The sequence below is a fragment of the Symphalangus syndactylus genome, chromosome X (genome assembly GCF_028878055.3).
Source record: "Symphalangus syndactylus isolate Jambi chromosome X, NHGRI_mSymSyn1-v2.1_pri, whole genome shotgun sequence".
NCBI classification, from domain to species: domain Eukaryota; kingdom Metazoa; phylum Chordata; class Mammalia; order Primates; family Hylobatidae; genus Symphalangus; species Symphalangus syndactylus.
In genome coordinates, this window is record NC_072447.2 from 61,371,954 (window position 1) to 61,391,237 (window position 19,284).

At 50.9% G+C, this 19,284-nt stretch overlaps 3 protein-coding genes and 1 long non-coding RNA gene across 5 annotated transcripts in view; 1 reads left to right on the plus strand and 3 right to left on the minus strand.

Moving 5' to 3' along the window:
* SYN1 (synapsin I) overlaps positions 1-4,207 on the minus strand; it is a 49,630-nt gene extending 45,423 nt beyond the window's left edge. The window contains exon 1 of one of the 2 annotated variants that reach the window (XM_055269300.2): positions 3,671-4,207. In XM_055269300.2, the coding sequence (XP_055125275.1) occupies positions 3,671-4,047 (377 nt within the window). In that variant the 5' untranslated portion in view covers positions 4,048-4,207. The remainder of the gene's footprint in view (positions 1-3,670) is intronic. The other variant, XM_055269299.2, reaches the window with a different exon arrangement.
* The window catches only part of ZNF41 (zinc finger protein 41), a 333,150-nt gene that overhangs the window by 164,500 nt on the left and 149,366 nt on the right, over positions 1-19,284 (minus strand). The window lies entirely within an intron of this gene.
* CFP (complement factor properdin) lies at positions 8,532-14,444 on the minus strand. The gene is made up of 10 exons (XM_055269305.2): positions 14,394-14,444; positions 14,132-14,272; positions 13,887-14,037; positions 12,465-12,640; positions 11,837-12,007; positions 11,507-11,698; positions 11,139-11,312; positions 10,695-10,886; positions 10,427-10,538; positions 8,532-8,759 (listed from the first exon to the last, which is right to left on the minus strand). The coding sequence occupies exons 2-10, from the start codon at positions 14,205-14,207 to the stop codon at positions 8,594-8,596; spliced, it is 1,410 nt and encodes a 469-aa protein (XP_055125280.1). The 5' UTR covers positions 14,208-14,272; positions 14,394-14,444; the 3' UTR covers positions 8,532-8,593.
* LOC134735964 (uncharacterized) lies at positions 13,530-16,810 on the plus strand. Its single transcript, XR_010119576.1, has 3 exons — positions 13,530-13,685; positions 14,429-14,544; positions 16,755-16,810. It is a non-coding gene; the product is annotated as an uncharacterized lncRNA (long non-coding RNA).

The following is a 19,284-nucleotide window of genomic DNA, read 5'->3' on the forward strand; positions in this document are numbered from 1 at the left end:
AGGGTGAATCACAAGGTCAGGAGTTAGAGACCAGCCTGACCAACACGGTGAAACCCCATCTCTATGAAAAATACAAAAATTAGCCAGGCATGGTGGCATGCGCCTGTAGTCCCAGCTCCTCAGGAGGCTCGCTTGAACCCGGGAGATGGAGGTTGCAGTGAGCCGAGATAGTGCCATCGCACTCCAGCCTGGGCGACAGAGCAAGACTCCGTCTCAAAAAAAAAAAAAAAAAAAAAAGAAAAAGAAAAACACAGGACAAAATTACCCACAAAATGGGGGAGATGAGTCTCAACTTAGAGTTTTCAACTGTAAACCACAGAGGAATTGAGACCCAGAAAGGAATGAGGGTGGTGAGGTTTGGTGGAAAAGGCGTCAGACTGTATTTGGGTGTACATTCCATCACAGAGTTTGCACAACTCCTCCTTTATTTGGGGCTGAAATCCCTGAAGCTTGTGTGGTTCCGAGTGTCTGCAAGTTGGTGAAACAGGTCTCTGTTTCCCATACTGAGCCTGGCGTACATACATAGGCTCTCTCCCTTTGTCCACCCCACCCCACATACAGTAGACACTAAATAAATATTTGCTAGATTGCCTGGAAGAAAAGACTGGAGGGTTTGCTGGGATAAAGGGGGGCTTCTGAGATGCAGAAGGGGAAGGGATGGATCTTTCACTGAATTCAGCAGGTGCTCAATAAATGTTTTCTGGACAAAGAAAAAATGGAAAACATTGGATTTGTGATTATGGAAAGGGGAAGGGACTTGTCAGTATTCCATAGATAATAAATGCTTGATGGAAAGAAGGAAGTAGACGCAAAGGACCTGCGTGGAGGGCTGGAGTGGAGACGGGAAGTCTAAAGGAGGGTGATTACCTATATCCAGCAGAGGCCTCATTGATGTTTGCTGACTTCAATGGAGCAAACTTAACCAGGAAGATAACACGTTGGTGAGTGGACGTTGGTGAAGGAATTACAGCACGTGCTCCATAAATGCTTTACAGATTGATAGAGAAAAAAGCAGAGAAGCCTGCTGCAGGGATGATAATGTGGCTGTTTGAAAATAATACAGTAAGAGATTAATAAGTGTTTTCTGGACTAACTCGGGGAGAAAAAGGCAGCTGGGGAGATGGCTACTAAGTGGAGGAAGAGGCCTAGCTAGAATAAATGGAAAACAGCGCACATTGTGAGCTTTCAGGATTGTGTTGTGTAAAAGGCAGGATGGAGATTGTTGAACGGGGAATTAGGACTAAAAAAAGGGGAGAAGAGGCATTTAACATAGGGTTCTTAGTAGTATACGATAAATGCTCACTAAATGATTGTGGAGTTGCATGGAGGAAAAGGTATAGCAAGGCCAGCTGGCAGTTGAGGATTTCAAGCACACCTGCATTTAGAAAAAAAAGAAGGAAGGGGAGCTGAAGAAGGGTTATTCCTAGTATATAATGGTGCATACTAAATGCCTCCCACACTTTCATGGAAAGGATGCAATAAATATCTGTAGAATGAATAAATTGCTCTGAATAGAGAGAAAGGCTACTCGGTAAAGGCTACTGGGGGAGAGGTAATCTAACCAGTAAACAGCTGGTACTCAATACATTTAGGCTGAAGTAGACTCCTAGAGAGAGAGCTCTTGAGGCAGGGGCAGGGATTTCCAGAGACTTGGAAAGAGGAAGTTGAAAGTGACTTATACAGTAAGTGCTCAATAAGTGTTTACTTAAATAGTAAAACTATTAAGTAAATAGTAAATTTAGTAAATTAAGTAAATAGTAAAACTATCAATAGTAAAACTATTAAGTAAAAGTGTTTACTTAAATAATTGTTACTTAAATAGACTAAAAGCCCTTTGGGGGTATGAATTAAAGTTGGTAGAGGGAATCCTAGGGGTACTGAAGGGAGTGGGAAAGGGGTGATTATAAACTCAGCTCTGGATTTATCACAGGAAAGGACCTTGGGAGAGGTCTTGTGATTGGAGCAGGCTCTCCTAGGGGTAAGGAAGAAGAATGTACTCCCCAAAACAACAGGTCCTGCATATGTGCTCACTGGATCTACTGTTAAGAAAACAATTCTGGGGAGGAGGTGTGAATATACAGAACACACAGAAGGCACTCCATAAATGCTCAGGGGAGCCATTGGAAGAAAAGGTCTTTGGGAGAGGATAATTAGAATGGAGCACATGACAGACAAGGAATAAATGCTCACTGGATCCATTAGAAGAAAAGGCCTTTGGGGAGTGGGGCTGGGGATGGACATATAATCACCTGATGAATGCTCACTGCATCCTTGAAGGAAAAGTCCTATGGGGAGGGGAAATGGGAGTGCAGAAAGTTGATCTATGGGAGCTCGATTCTTCATCCATCGGAGAAAAGGCTTTTGTGAAGAAGGCACACAATCAGGTACACAGTAGGTGCTCCATAAATACTCCAAGGAGTGATTAAAAGAAAAGGTCTTTGGAAAGAGTGACTGGAATGGTACACACAGCAAGTGCCAGATATCTGAGCACTGTATTAACTGGAGGCACACGCCTTTATGGAGAGGTCTAAGGTTGGGTCATGCAGAAAGTGCTCAACACATGCAGACTGAAGCCACTGGAGGAAAGGGTATTGCAGAAAGGGTTTGAGGGTGGGGTATACAGCAGGCACCAGTCAATGCATGCTTGCTGAATACACTGGAGGAAAGAACTTTTAGAGACAGCTCACACTGCAGGCAGTTGATAAATGCTAGATGGATCCACCAAAGGAAAGGTCTTTGAAGAAGTAGCTGGAGAATGGGGGATACAAGAGGCACTCAATAAATGTTTTCTAGATCCATTGTAGATCTAGAAAGACGGTCTGAAGATGAGTCACACACAGAAGGTTCAAAACTGCTCATGGAACTCACTGGAGGAAAATGATTTGTTTGAGAAGGGGTTTGGGGGGTGGGGCACGTATCAGGCACTTAACAAATGCTTCCTAGATCCTTTGGAGAAAAGGCCCTCAGTGAGAGGGCTTGGAGTTGGGGCACAGAGAAGGCATCCCATCAAAACTCACAGGATCCATGAAAGGCAAAGCTTTTGGAGAGAAGCTGGGGTGGGATACACAACAGGTACTCAATGTTTACTAAATAGTTTAAAAGGGCTTTAAGGACGGAGCTGGGGTGGGACACATAGCATAGACTGGACGCATGCTCACAAGTCCCATTAGAGAAGGCTTTAGGGCAAGGGTTGAGGAGAACTGGACAGTATCAGGCTCTCCAAGAATGTTCACAAAGCTCATTGAAATCAAAGGCCTTGGGGAAGGGCTCTTGGATGAGGCATACTGCAGGTACTAGATAAGTGCTCACAAGATCCATTAGAGGACAAGGCCTATGGGGCAAGGGTTGGGGAGGGTAGGCAGGACACGTTCGGTTTTCGAAGGCTCATAGGATTTATTGAAGCCAAAGACTTTTGGGGGAGGGGGAATAGGGAACAGGTACACAGCAGGTGCCTGATAATTGCTCCCTGGATCCATCAAGGTTTAAGGGGCGGAGGGGGGGCGACAAGGGCGGGGCACAGAGGAAGCATCCAGCTTAATAATTTAAAGGAAAAAGATTTAGGTGAGAGGGCCAGGTGCCAGGCACGCAAGCGGCGCTCGATAATTGCTCATTCGCAGAGGAACGATCTGGGGACCAAGGCCCACGGGAGACGTCCGCGGCAGTGGCTTACCAGTCGGTGTGAGGCTCGTCGATGACCAGCAGCACCCTGGAGGCGGCGCCCCCGCGGCCTGCGCCCCCAGAGCCGCCGCCCACCTGCTCGCTGAAGGTGGCAGCTGCTGCCGCCGTGGTCTGCTTGACCGCGTTGGACAGCGACGAGAAGAAGCCACCGCCCCCCGAGGACCCGGGGCTAGGGGCGGCCGGAGAGGCCGCGGGGGCGACCCCGGAGGACCTCTCGGCAGTGGCGGTCCCGGGACCGGGCGTGGCTCCGGGGCTGTGGGCACCGGGCGGCGGCGGGGGCGGCTGCGGACGCTGCAGGTCTGTCATGTACCCATTCGGCAGATTGGCCATAAAGTTGCTGTCCGACAGGCGGCGCCGCAGGTAGTTCATGGCTGCGGCTTGGGGCAGGGGGTCCTAGGGGTGGTCTGGCCAGGAGCCGCGGGGGCGGACTGCGCGGTGCCCAGGAGCACAGCTGCGCTCTCAGGCACGACACGACTCCTCCGCTGCCCACCGCAGACTGAGGCAGCGCTGAGTCGCCGGCGCCGCAGCGCGGATGGTCGCGCCCGTGCCCCCCTATCTCGAGCCTCGCGTGGTGCGGTCCGGCTGGGCCGGCGGCGGCGCGGACGCGACCAAGGTGGCCGGGAAGGGGAGTTTGCGGGAGACCGGCGAGTGACGTCAGCGCGCCTTCAGTGCTGAGGCGGCGGTGGCGCGCGCCGCCAGGCGGGGGCGAAGGCACTGTCCGCGGTGCTGAAGCTGGCAGTGCGCACGCGCCTCGCCGCATCCTCTTTCCCCTCCCCCTCTCTGATATGGGATGCGCAATTTGGGGAATGGGGGGTTGGGTGCTTGTCCAGTGGGTCGGGGTCGGTCATCAGGTAGGCACCCCCACCCTGCCTCATCCTGGTCCTAAAACCCACTCGCACTCATACACAGGGCCCTCTGCAGATACTCGGTTTGTAGTGTTGATATTCAACTCAGAAGGCATTTTTTGGGGGGAGGGGGGCACTGGAAGCACACTCAGAGACACGAAAGTAGAGAAATAACCCCCTCACAGAGGGGGGTGAGGTCACACGCAGTGCCCGCAGAGCGATTAGTCTCCCACATCCACACAGGCTCAGCTAGGCAGAGAGCGGGGGCGTCGTAGACAGCATCAGACAAGCGGAGGTGGACACTTGGGCGGTGTACACGCCCTTGCCCAAGGTGGCAAGGGGGGCCTAGAGGCACACAAGAAATGACACACATATAAACACACACAAAAGTGAGGAAACATACAAGGGCATGTACACACGCCAATCTAGGTATACATACAGACATACAAGTCCAGGGTAACACACATGGGCATGTTACATACACGCATGCATACACCCATACCCACACACACACAGGCAACACACTGACACACAGAGACCCAGGGAAACTCATATGAGAATACACTCGCAGACAAAACACATTCCCACCGATGATCATGGAGAAACCTAGATCTGCAACACAGACATTCTCTGCAGCCCTAGCCCTGGTGCGTGTCCACCCCCACACCAGAACACACTTGGTATATACGCCACCATCCCTTTGCTCTGGACACAGCCGAAAATCACGATAACCACCTGATGTCATCAGTGCCCATAGCTGTCTCCCCCTGCACCCAAGAACTTTCCACAAAGGCAGGCCCATCCCATGGTGTACACACAGTAGGTACCAAATAATGTTTGCATATGAGCAAATGAGGTAGTCCAAGCAGAGGTGGGATATGGGAACCTGTCAAATCCTTATGATTCTGACTACAATAAAAGCACTAATTCATAATCATTTGTTCACGGATTGTACCCAACTCTTAACTAAGCTGTTTACATGCATAATTTCATCCAACCCTCACAACAATCCAATGGGGTGGATAATATAATTTCTATTTTACAGATGAGGGAATACAAGAACTCCAATTAATTCCCAAAGGATCATGTTCACTTTATGATCAATACGTTTTTTTCTTTTAAGAATGTGCCAGGAAGAGGAAACATCCAGTGCCAATGTGGCTGGAACAAGCTGAAGGGGGTTGTGGTAGCAGGGGCCAGATTGGGTAGGACCTTGACCATAGTGAGCAGTGATGGTGGACTAGGAGAGGTGGCAGAAGATAGGCAAGAAGTAAGTAGATATGGAGTCTCTTTTGCCTGCAGAATTTTCAGGTGAATCATCCACTTATTCATTTGTTCATCCTTTATTCATTAAATCATCGGCTGGTTTAAACAAGGCAGTAATAGTGTGGGGTCTGGAGACACAGTGCCTGGGTTCAAGTGGGGCCTCCACCATACACTTGGGAAAGTGACTTAATCTTTCTGAGATTTGGTTTCCTCATCTGTAAAAAGGATACATCTCTAACCTACCTCTAAGGAGAGGGGTAGGAAGGGGGCAACCTCTGTACCTTTGCATGTGCTGTAACTTCTGCCAGGAATGTCCTCTCCTTCCCTCTCTCGAGGGCTGCCTTTGGCCACTGTCTGCAGGAACCCCTCACCCCCAGGTCTCAGATTCTATCCCCTCCTCCCCTAGGCTTCCACAGTACCCAAGTCAAACACTTCCCAAACCATCCTCTACTCCCTCCTGCAACCCAGCCAGCTTCAGTCCCACCTCCAGGCCTTTGATTTGGCCACTCTTTCCTCCTCCCTTCAGGATTCCTTCTCTGGCATTCCAAATCCCAGTGTTACCCAGATGGGGATCTCCCTGCAAATCAGATATTTTCCAATGTCTTGAAGTATGTGCTCCCTGGTTTTTTGCCCAGTAACGGAAGCAGACAAGCTGTGCAGGGCGCGGTGCCCTCTTTGGGGACAGGAACAGCTGCAGGTCTACAGATCTTTCTGGCTTCTTTAGGTCTGAATTCAGGTTCCTTAGGAATCTGTCTCCAGGCTGTGCCTCTTCCTAGGGTCCCCATTCCTAGGTTCCTAGTACTTGTGGCCCCAGCACCATTTCATTGTTCCAGGTGGCTCAATTTCCAGAAATTAATTTTTTGTAGATTGTTTTGTAGAGGAATGAGGATTCACCTCAGGAGTGCCTCAATTCACTAAGGAAAACGTAAGGCTCCCCCAAACTGTCTCCATCTTCTTCAGCAGAAATAGGCATGCAAAAGGGGCCCCAAGAACGATTTTGCTGTACATTGGTGAGCAACGAGTCTCAAACACACAACCCTGACATATGTTCACATTCAGTATTGTACCCATGTTTGTGACTCACACATACATATCCATGGCACCTTAATGTGTTTGTGCACACACACAGGACTCCTGCATTGTTATGGCATACACACAATTGTAACCTCACACACCTGCCACATATCAATATATCCTTAATTCTCGCACAGCCCCAAAGGTCTGCATCTCTCTCTCTCACACACACAGCTGAATTCCCACTTGCTTGTAAACGTATACCTCTCTCATACCCTGTAGTAGCAACCAGAACCCCTCACTTTGGCTCAGTCTTCCCAAGATGACCAAGTAAGTACTCATCAACTTCATCTTCACTTCAACTCATTGACTGGTCCACTTGAATAAGGGGAAAACGACCCAGAGAAGTCAAGTAAGTGTACCGATATAGTCTGGGTGTGCATGTCACAAACCTCCCACCCGAACCTTCCCACACGCAGGGGTCCCCTCCACCCATAGCACTCTTGACATTTAAGACCTCACCACAATCCATGATGCTTAAAAAATGTCCAGCCTACTACCTTTCTGTGCGTGTTTCCTTTGTAAAATGGGGATAATACTACTGACCCACATGGGTTTGCTGTGGGCGAAATGAGTTCATGCTATGGAAAGCCTTAAGACACTACTAAGCACACAGTAAGTACTTTCTAAGTAGTAGCTATTACCATGATTATTATGATTCTTATGATGCGTCTCTTCACAAGGGGCCCGGCATTCAGTAAGTGGTAAATGAATGAGCAAATGCTAAAAGCACTGGTGTCTGGCTTTGTTTCCTGTACTGCGGAGACACGTAACGCTCTGATTCCTCTTCTCTGTTCTCCGTGATGTCCAGCACTATTGTTAGTATACAGTAGGCGTTAAGTGTTGAATAGATGTTCACACGAAAAGGAATACCTTCTGAGTCTGTTCCCTCGCTCAGATGTCCTCTTTCTACCAGCCCTCCTCCATCCTAGATGCTCAGACTTAGCTTTAGTATACAGCAGGCGCTAATAAGTGCTGAATGAATGAACAAATACCAGAGGAAAGTGTCTGGCTTTGTCCTGGGGGCTCTCCGGGCAGATACTGACTCTAGCTTCTTTGCCCCCGCCTCAGCTCAGAGCGCAACACAGGCACTTCCTCGGCCCGCCCCCGCCGCCTCGCCGAGATATCTGTCGCTGGTAATTGTGGCATTGGAGCTGGGCTGTTGGGAGTGGGTGGGTGCAGGTGCTCGGGCGGCAGGGTGCCAGCCTCGGCCACGCCTCTGCCGTTCATCCTCGACTGACGCGGAGTCGGAGTCGGCCGGCAGAGGCTCCTCCAACGTTCCGGCTGGTGGGAATCTAGGGAGGTCCAGGAGGCGGGGAGACAACGAACAAGCACGCCGGCCAATCAAGAAGTGCCTGCCAGGACAAGTAGCCAATCAGGAAACCCGTAACGCGGAGCTCTGCAGAGGAACGTGCCGGGCGTCCCTGAGGCACTAAGGGGGTTGCGCAGGGCCCAGACATTGGGGTTATGGCAGCGGCGGGGAGAGGCTGGGGCTGCACACTCGCTTTCACTCCTGCCAACCTGCGACCACAGTGGAAAATACTGTTTTCCGCAACAGGCTGCTGTGTCTTGGCCCGTGCTGTGCCGTTTGCCCTATGAGATGCTATCACCTTACTTTTGGGGAAGGGGATAGGTTGTTTTTCCTCCTTTAAGGAATCGTAGACGAGCTCGAAGAGGCTAGTTTATTGAGGTTTGGAAGGTCAGGGGACTCAGAGTGGAGGAGAGAAGTGTTAGAGTTTCTCTTCCTCAGGGTCTTTGCAAGCAGGCACGTGTAGACATGGTCGTTTCTCCTCCACCACCAGCTTCTGCCCTTGTAGCTCCTCACACCGTGGCAGCGGCCTCCCCCAGAAGGTCACGTTCTTCTCGCCCTGACCTTCGACCATGGAAACGGTGGGCCTGAGGCATTAGGGGTGGGGAGGAACGGAAGGGAGAATCTCAGGGAAGGCAAGAATGCATTCATTTCTTATTGAGTGCCTGCTATATGCCGAACGCTACTTTTTGGTTTTTTTTCTTTTTCTTTTCTTTTCTTTGCTTTTTCTTTCTTTCTTTTTTTTTTTTTTTTTTTGAGACAGGGTCTCACTGTGTTGCCCAGGCTGCAGTGCAGTGGCACAATCATAGCTCACTGCAGCCTCAATCTCCTGGGCTCAAGTGATGCTCCTGCCTCAGCCTCCCAAAGTGTTGCTGGGATTATAGGCGTGAGCCACTGTGCCTGGCCTCCCAACACTACTTTTTAGTTATAGGATATTGGGCAATTTCTTTAGCTTCCCTGTGCCTCAGTTTCCCTCATCTGCAAAATGAGAATGGTAGGAATAGTAATATTAATACTCACTTCACGGGGCTGAGTGAGGATAAATGAGTTAATTCAGGTAAAGTGCTCAGAGCAGTGCCTGGCACACAGCAAGTGCTCAATAAATGCTGGTGAATGTTACTTGTTGGCATGAGCTACTTTCTTTTACCTCTGAAATATATACCCTTTATATCTCTTTCCCCTGCCTCCAGGAAAAAACCCAATGCCTTGTCCTGACATTCAAGGCCTTATTGTTGGGCCCAAATCCCTGCCCCAAGCCAATCTCTCTCTCTCTCTCCTCCACTTTATTCAAGCTCAGTCCATGTCCAGAAAGGTCTTTACCTGGGTTATTTCTCCCACTAGGAAAGCCCTCCATTCACTCCCATCCCAGTTCTCTCAATTGCTTCTTCCTCCGCTCAGTCTCTCGCTCACTCCAGTCATTTGTGCCTCCGTTCAACACCTCTAATTCATCTTCAGGCCCCACTCTAACCCCCTGAGCCGGGAGATCCCTTCCCAGATGGCAGCCCTTCCACGAGCTGGGAATAGTTCACTTAATCTAGTAGCTTGATGTATGTGGAAGGAAGAAAAGGGATGAACATTTTAACCCTAACACCTGGGCCCCTCTGGCACCTGGAAACACTTATGGCAGCTAATCACCTAGCTCCAAGGCTCCGTTCACAGTCTTGATGCCAGGAACGCCTTTCCCAATCCCTACCTGCCCTGGGAGGCCCAGTCAGCTTCCTGGACCTAGGTTGAGGTGGCAGCACCTGTTGCATGCACCAGCTGTTCCTCATATGCCTCCTGTCAGGGGCCTGCTCAGCTGGGTCCGTTGGAGGAGCCACAGGATCTGGGCTGTGTGTATCTGCAACTGTTGCTGAAAAAGCCTTGGAGTGCCTTGGGGCAGTGAGATGCTGACAAAGTGGATGGAGGCATGAGTGACTGTGGGAGGCAGGCAGTGAATGGAGGTCTGAGTGACGGCAGCTAAAAGCATGGGTAACTGAAGGTCGGAGTCAATGACACATGAAGGACTAAGTGAATGGGAGAGTGGATGAGTGACTGAACGAGTGACTGAGGGGCACAGAGGCTACGAATTCTCCTCCAAGAACTTCTTTCTCATCTTCTTTAGTTTCTCCCCACTTCCTGCAGCTGGGAGGTGGCACTCGGCAAGGCAGATACCTTAGATTCAGCAGTGGAAACCCTGGTTTCCTGGGGTAGCCAACTCTCCCGCCTGTAATATCATGACCCCCTCCCAGGCATACTTTGCCCTGTCACTCACGGGTACTTGGGGAGCAAGGGTGTGCAGAGGCGCTGGCGGGCACGGGTAGGATTAGGTCCACAGGGGGGCATGCACAGCCCCCAGGTACTCCACTCTGACCATGATCCTTTCACTGCAATGAGGGGTAGGGGTCACAGAGTCAGAACTGGAGGTCTTGGTGGGAAGGTGAGAGGGAGGCTGCAGAGACGTGAGGTCCACAGCAGAGTTGGAAACCCCTTATCCTGCATGGGCCACCCCACCCTCAGAGCACAGTCTGTGGGACACTCACAGGGGCAGTGCTGGATGCTGTAGCAGTGCCGGATATCCTGCTGTTGCCCTGCACATCGATGTCCGTCAAACTTGCGGCCCCTGCAGGTCCTCCAGCGTGACTGCTGGCCCGGGATTTCTTGACAGCTGATGGATTTCATGTTCCGTCGGACACAGGGGCTCCACTCCCCCCACGAGTCCCACTCTCCATCCACTGCAGAGACAGGGTAACAGGGGATTGGACCAAAGCAGGGAATCAGCAAGGGGGTTCAGAGGAAGGAATGAGGGCGTAGGAGGGAGTACAGGTGATCAGATGTGCGAATGGGGGACCAGGGGTGGAAACAAGGTATCAAGGCCAGGAAAGGAGGAATCAGAGACAGGAGCAAGGCCTCAGCAGCAGGAGCTGGGCAGCAAAGAAGGGCAAGGGAGGCTTAGGCATGCAAATCGTGAACCCTGAGATGCTGACCAGGGCAGGGCACAGCTGTGTTGCAGATGTGGGTCCGGGTGGCATCGCCAGCACAGAAGCGGCCCCCATGCTGGGGCACAGGGTGATCGCACGTCCGTCGTTCCATGGTCTGGCCCAGGCCACAGGTCACAGGGCAGGGGCTCACAGGGCCCCAAGGCCCCCAGCCCCCAGCCACTGTTGGAGGAGGAAAGGGAGTGAGGAGAAAGGCCTCCTCAATCCTTCCTCTCAGCCCCTAGACCCTTGAAGCAGACTGTCACCAAATGAAGGGCTGCATGGTCACATGGTCTAGGAACTCTAGAAATGGCAGAGCATCTATGCCCTCAATCAAGAGCCCCGCCAGCAACATCAGCGGCCTCATCCTGTCGTACCTGGGCAGGGTGGCAGACCGGTGCAACTCCGCTCCTCGTAGGCTAGCCCTGGGCAGGGCTTCCCAGGAGGCTTCTGGGAGGGCTCAGGTGCAGAACACGTGCGGCTTCGTGTCTCCTTAGGTTTGTGGGGTCCACCGTGGCAGGAGCCTGAGCAGGGGGTCCAGGAGCCCCAGGCGGCCCAGGCCCCGTGTGCTGTGGTGGGGTGGGAGGTGGAGGGATGCAGGTGTGGTCATGCGTGCTAAAGTCCTCTCAGCCTGGCAGTTCCCTGCTGTAACCCCGCAGACCCACGCTGGGTGCAACCATCAGCATCCTGTGGCTTCCCTCACTCACTGGGGCAGACCTGCTGGGTGTCACAGTCCTCTGATTCCTGTGCCTCTCCTGGGCAGTGGCCCCCACACTTGGGAGCAGGGTGATTACAGGCTCGCTTGCGGGTCCGGGTCCCTTTGGAGCAGGTGACAGAGCAAGGCTCCCATGGCCCCCAGCCAGACCAGCCGCCCATCTCTGTGGGAGAAAAGAAAGGGTAATGGGATGGAGGTGGAGTGTCATTCAGGGCTCTTTGCTTCGAGTGCCCCACATGAGCTAATCCTGTCCTTATATCCTCTGCCACCACTCTGGGCCCACCATCCCTGCTCACCGGGCCTGCCGCAGCACCCTTCACATGGGTGCCTCCGCTTCCCCTTTCACTCTCACTGTGCACAGTCTGTTCTCCTCCCAACCCCAGTCAGATCACGTTCCTCCCCTGCCCACAGTCCGAATTACTCAGACGAAAAGCCAACGTCCTCTCCGTGGTCCCCAGGCAATGGGCCCTCTTTACCTCTCTTACCTCACCTCCCACCACTCTCCTCCTTAGGTCCTTACAAACACTGGGGACGGGCCCACTCTGAGGACCTCTGTACCGATTGTTCCCACCAGTGCTGGGTGACAGGGAGTGCTTGCCCGCCTTGCTCATCCTCCTCACCGGGACAGCACTGCTGGTCCTCACAGGCCTGGAGCTGCCACTCCAGGGTCCCAAGTGCCACCTTCTCAGAGCACTGCCCGTTCCAGCCCACACAGCGCCGGTACCGCAGCTGGGAGCCCTCAGAGCACGTCACCGAACAGGGGGCCCATGTGGACCACAGGGACCATCGTGGGGACCTGTGGAGAAGAGCGCACACATCCCATCCTGGCATGAGCTGACAAGAATGGCATGTGGGACTCCAGAGTGTGGGCAGGCACGAGGGGTTGCTAGGCAAGTGTGTGTGCGATGGATTGATGAGTCTATACCTTTTAGGGATATTGGGATACTGAATGGGAAGCAGTGGATATACAATAAGTGCTTGATAATGTCATTTACCTTCACAATCAGGCATCTGGAGTTACCACTGGAAGGCTGGCAAGGCCAATACCAGGCCTGCAGTAAGCAAAGGTAAGGACTAGGAACCAAGGGCTGCTGTCAGGAACCCACCAGATCACCACACTACACGGTAGTAGGTAAATAGAAAGTGCTTAATAAACCTGAGCCATCGTCCCTATGACCTCAGAGGCCTCCTCAGAAATAACCCCAGATCTATCCCCAACCCACTGCATAGCCCTAGGTGCTGTTCATGCCAAATAGATGTGATGAACTGTTGACATGACTTTGGGCCCAGAGCTGCCCTCAAAAATCCCCAAGCTCCCCATCCCCATGGTGTATCTGGGATATATAGTAAGCAAGTAGAAAACAGGTCTGGCATATGATAAGGGCTCAATCCATGCAAGCTGGAAATCATGATCAGGAGACTAGAGCTGCCCTCAGAAATCCTCAAGCTCATCTCCCAACCCTGCCATGCAGCTGGTATACAGGAAGTGCTCAATGAATGTGAAGTGTCATCATAATTAGGGGCCTAGAGCTGCCCTTTGAATTCCCCAAACTTTCCCGCCCCCACAGTGTGTCCTTATACAGTAAGCACTCAATAAACATGAGCTGTCATCAAAATTAGGGAAATACCAAGCTACACCGCACCTGCAATGCTTCCGGTGTGCAGGAGGTGCTCAATATGTGTGGGCTATGTCAGTGGTTCTCAATCAGGGGTGATTTTGACCCCCAGGGGACATTTGGCAATGTCTGCTGACATGTTTGGTTGTCACAGCTGGTGGGGAGAATTGCTACTGGCATCTAGTGGAAGGCTAGAGATGTTACAAAACATCCCACAATACGCAGGTAAGCAATCCCCTCCCCCAGCCAAGAATTTCCAGCCCCAAATGTCAATAGTAACAAGGTTGAGAAACCCTGAGGTATGGTCACGATGAGGGCCTCAGGGCCACCCTTGGAAGTCCCAGAGAAAGAAAGTGCCCAGTTTTGGGTGACCCCCCCAGACAGTCCTCCCCTCCCCCCCAGCCCCCACCCCAGGCTCCCCCTGACCTGCAAGGCTGGCAGAGCCCGCCACTACGTTCCTGGTAGGCAGAGGCAGTGTTGAGACAGCAGTCTTTCACGCTGACACCACCCCCCAGGAGGCCCTTGCACTTGCCGGAGGATTCTTCATACTGGGTGAAGCAGAGCACGGGGTCTGAGCCTGTAACAGGGCCGGGGGATGGGTGGGTGGGGCTCGGTCAAGGATGTGGTGGGCCTGGACACCCCTGGGGCCAGCTGGGCCCTCACCCCCTCACCTGTGGCTGGCAGGGTGAGCAGCAGGAGCAGCGGCGGCAGCAGCAAGTGAGGGGCCTGCACTCCCTCTGTGATCATGTTGAGTACTGCCCCCTGCACCTCTACCAGAGAGGAGGTCCCACTTTATCTGGGTTGATCTGCTCCTGGAGTCAGCAGGGAAAGAGGAACCTAGAGGCAGGAGGAACTGGGAGGGCATCCTGCTTTGACCCCACCCTGTCCCCTCTGCCTCCTTCTCTACTCTCCCCTCCCCATTTCCTGTCTTACTGTTGGTCTTGTTTTGTTTATCACTGTATCCCCAGAACCTCGCGCTCCTCCCAGCAACCTCAGTGTTCAATAGAAGCTCCTAGGACAAATTCTCACCCAGGGGAAATGGAGCATCGGAGCGTGCAGCAACTTCCTAGCCGTGTGACCTTGCGTGAGTCACTTAACACCCCTGAGCCTCAGTTTCCCTATGTGGAAAATGCATAATCTCTAACATAATGACAGGGTCAACCTCGTGGGGGTGTTGAACCAGGTTGAAGTGAGTGTGCCATGCTCAGTGTGTTCCTGCTCGTGGGGGTGGAGGGAGCATCGAGGCAGTTGCTCCACCTTCCACCCTCCCTTAACCTCGGCCCTCCTTTCCTGAGAGGTTCCCTGTGGTCAGCTTGTGGTCGGGGAGGTCAGCACAAGGGAAGTGAGAAAGGGAAGTGGCAGGAGCCTGGAGAGGGATTCAGGAGGGGAATGGGGTCTACCCGTTGTTCCATGGGCCCAGCTGGGGACAACACCAGGGTCTAGGGTGATTAGGAGGGAATAAGCTGGGCCATGTTCCATCAGAGAACCCTCGGGCAGATACCCCCCTTCTGGAGCCTGTTTCCCTTCTGTAAAATGTGCTCACAGACAGCACCTACAACATAGGTAGGGTGTGTTGCAAAGATTGTGAGTTAAGCTTTTGTTTGTTTTGTCGAGATGGAGTCTCACTCTGTCGCCCAGGCTGGTGTGCAGTGTCACGATCTTGGCTCACTACAACCTCTGCCTCCTGATTTCAACCAATTCTCCTGCCTCAGCCTCCTGAGTAGCTGGGATTACAGCTGTGTACCACCATGCCCAGCTAATTTTTGTATTTTTAGTGGAGACAGGGTTTCACCATGTTGGCCAGGCTGGTCTCAAACTCCTGACCTCAGGTTATCCACCTGCCTCGGCCTCCCAAAGTGCTAGGATTACAGGCGTGAGTCACCGTGCCCCGCCAGGAGTTAAGCTTTTGGAAAGTATTTAGAACAGTGCCTGGCATATAGTAGGTGCTCTGTGTTTGATACATTTATTGGACATTTATTGAGCACCTACTGGATGCCAGATGCGGTTCTCAGCATTAGAGCAGAGAATAGGAGAGACAAAAATCCTGGCCCTTGAGAAGATGGATAATAAATGTTGCCCCTCCTCACAGAAGCCTTCCCCATACCCTTGTCTGGCATCCCTGTCACTCTCTAGCCCAGTAGCTTTCAAACCTGTTTTTTTTGTTTGTTTGTTTTGTTTTTTTAAAGAGACAGAGTCTTGCTGTCACCTGGGCTGGAGCGCAGTGGTCTGATCATAGCTCATTGCAGCCTCAAACTCCTGGGCTCAATTGATTTTCCCACCTTAGTGTCCCCAAATAGCTGGGACTACAGGCACACACCACCACACAACTAATGTTTTTATTTTCTGTATAGATGGGGTCTCGTTGTGTTGCCCAGGCTGGTCTCAAACTCCTGGCTTCAAGATTTTCTCCCAACCTCAGCCTCCCAAAGTGCTGGGATTACAGGCATGAGCCATCACACCAACCCTTCTTTTTTTTTTTTTTTTTTTTATAAACCCTAATGAAACTCCAGGGCCCGCTTTCAAATTTTTATTTTGCTTTTAATTAACAAAAAGAAGCGCAAGAAAGATAGGAAGGCAATGCCTAATTTCTTCTGCTCTCAGGGAGGCAGGGAGAGACACCATTCTGCAAATTCAAATGTAATAATTTGGTCAGCTGTTAAAACAGAAGTTCTTCAGGAACACTTGTTTTATGGGCAGTAAGGTATGTGTTAATATCTGTATCCATTACAGATGTACTCTGTTCTCTGATAACATAAGGCTATCCTTGAAAATGTGCTTTGAACAAAGGAGTCTTGTTAAGATTCTAAGACTTCAAGACAATCATTGCTGTGTTATCCTGTGAAAACAAACTCTCCAAGAAACCTGAAATTGGCCGGGCATGGTGGCTCACGCCTGTAATCCCAACACTTTGGGAGATTGAGGCAGGTGGTGGATCACCTGACGTCAGGAGTTTGAGACCAGCCTGGTCAACATGGTGAAACGCCGTCTCTACTAAAAATACAAAAATTAGCCAGGCGTAGTGGTGCATGCCTGTAATCCCAGCTACTTGGGAGGCTGAGGCAGGAGAATCGCTTGAACTCGGGAGGCAGAGGCTGCAGTGAGCTGAGATCGTGCCACTGCACTCCAGCCTGGGCGACAGAATGAGACTCTGTCTCAAAAAAAAAAAAAAAAAAAAAAAAAAAAAGAAAGAAAGAAACCTGAAATTCTGGCTGGCTGCTTTATTTAACCACCTGTTGCCCTGGTAATAATATTAACAATATTTCCTTTGTTTTTAAACTGTATGAATACTCATAGGATTCCCTGTGGAAGAGGACTGTCAGCACTCTATCTTCTCCCACACGTTTAGGCAATAAAATGACTGCAGATTCCTTAAACAAAGAGTGAGAGTCTTGTCTTATTTAATTATTACATCCCTACCTGCTACTATGTATTTGCCTGCTTCTTGTTATTCTCACTCCCTAAATATCACTTCCACAAGGGCAGGGATTTTTGTCTGGCTTGTTAACTGCTGGGTCTGCAGGGCATTAGATAGGCACCAGGAAACAGTGGATGCTCAATAAACATCTGCTAAATGAATCAATCAATGAAATAAACAAAACTTTAGAGATTCTGATAAAATGCCAGAAGGACAGTCTGAGTTGGAAGTAAAAATGTGGGCATCCCATGGAGGATAAGTAGTATTTCAAGTGCGAAGACCTGGATAAGATGACCTAGAGAGGATGCGTGAGAAGAGAGAAGGGAATCCCAGGGCTTTGCCCTGGGGAACCCCAGCATTTCAAGTTTTAGAGAAGTAGGAGAAGCCGGCCCAGGGGACTGAGCAGGAGGGGCCTGTTGAGGAACAGGAAAAACAGAAGAGGGTTTTTCTCCAGGGCCTGGAACATTCGAGGGTCTGCAGGGCATTAGACCTCTCATACAGTCTCATTTGGTCTGTTATTTTCTCTCTTTTTTTTAAAACCTATCTACACAGTTCTGTTTTTCTTTTCTTTCTTTTTTTTTCGGGACAGGGTCTGGTTCTGTTACCCAGGCTGGAGTGCAGTGGCATGATCACAGACTACAGTCTCAACCTAATGGGCTCAAACCATCCTCCCATCTCAGCCTCCCGAGTAACTGGGACTACAGGCACACGCCATACCTGGCTAATTTTTTATTATTTGGAGAGACAGGGTTTTGCCACATTGCCCAGGCTGGTCTCAAACTCAAACTCCTGGGCTCAAGCGATCCTCCCACCTCAGTGTCCTCAGTAGCTGGGACTACAGGCATGCACCACTATACCTGGGTAATTTTTGTTTTTTGTTTTGGTAGCAGCAGGGTCCTTCTATGTTGCCCAGGTTGGTCTCAAACTCAAACTCCTGGCCTCAAGTGGTCCTCCTACGTCAGCCTCCCATGTAGCTGGGATTACAGGTGCACAACATTACGTTATGCTAATTTTTAAAATTTTTAGTAGCGACGGGGTCTCACCATGTGGCCCAGGCTGGTCTCAAGCTCCTGGCCTCAAGTGATCCTCCCACCTTGACCTCCCAAAGTGCTGGGATTACAAGCATGAGCCACCGCACCCAGCCCGGATTTACAGCCTTTACTATATTCTCTTAATCACGCAGCCTCTCAGACATTCTATGGCTTATAGTGATTTTCTGTGTCATGGATTCCAGCCTTACTACAGTCTCCTACTAACAGTTTCACACACACAATCATGTTTAACAGCCTGTCTCATTCAGTCAATATTGCCAATATTTTCTTTCACCAGTCAGTTCCTTACATACACGTGCAGTCACACAATCTCATGAAACGTTTAGCCACTCATTTGGCCTGTCACTTTCTCACATACACAAATAGTCACTGATTTATAATCACCACTAACTAGTCTCTCATGAAGTTTCCCGCACATGCACAAAAATCACCTCTCCTACCCCTTTCTCACTCAAGCCACTTTTTCACACACCCACGATCCCTGATTACAGCCTCTCCCACGAAGACATTCACACGCATACACAATCACACAGTATCTCAGACACTGTCGTCACCTAGTCTCACGTTTCTTCTCGATCAGCTTCCAGCACCCTCAGTGCTTGATTTACAGCCTTTCATAAAGTCTCTTGCAAAGGGTTTTGCCCATGGGCACACAATCAGTTTCTCAGCCACCGTCTCAGTCATCACTGTCCCTCAGTCAGCTTCTGATATACTTGGTCAGTATTTCACAATCACCACTAGGCCCTCGATAAGTCACCCATGCCCTGTCTCGGTCGTGCACACCATCATTTTCTTCATACGGTCAGCTCATCACGGACACACGTGCACAGCTTTACAAGTTTCTCACACACTGTCACGTGGTCACTCGGCACGTCTCATTTGCTCAGCTCTTTTGTATGGCCCCTGATTTATGGTTTCTTATGAACTGTTTCACAGACCCCCTGATGCTCTGACATCACTCAGTTGTCAAGTTCCTCTCCCACAGTTGCTGACTTCCAGTTACTGCTACTGCCAAGTCTCTCATAAACAGTTCCTTGTCCCTCTCCCTTGCACGCCCAGTGACGTGGTCTCTCACACCATGTCAGTGGCTCCGTCCGGCTCACCGTCATTTTCTCTCCCACTTTCTCACAGTTCCTGAACCTGTGGGATAGACTGTGGTAGTAATGGTAAATCGATTTGCAACTAGTTTCAGGTGTACACACACACAGCCTGTCACACTCTCCCAGTCACAGCCATTCGTTTTCTCAGTCTTTGCTACAGTCTCTCACGCCTGCTTTCGTACACACAATTGCACCATCTTGTATCTTTGGTCTCAGTCACTGGTTTGGTCTCCCAGCCATTCTCTCCCGTACAATCA

What these genes read in the sequence shown, in the direction of transcription:
- CFP (XM_055269305.2), bottom strand. Translation starts at nt 14,207, where the DNA reads ATGATCACAGAGGGAGTGCAGGCCCCTCACTTGCTGCTGCCGCCGCTG. An exon ending in GGGCTCTGCCAGCCTTGCAG is followed by an intron (nt 12,641 to 13,886) that starts GTCAGGGGGAGC and finishes TCTTCTCCACAG; the next exon opens with GTCCCCACGATGGTCCCTGT. An exon ending in CGGTCTGCCACCCTGCCCAG is followed by an intron (nt 11,313 to 11,506) that starts GTACGACAGGAT and finishes CTCCTCCAACAG; the next exon opens with TGGCTGGGGGCTGGGGGCCT.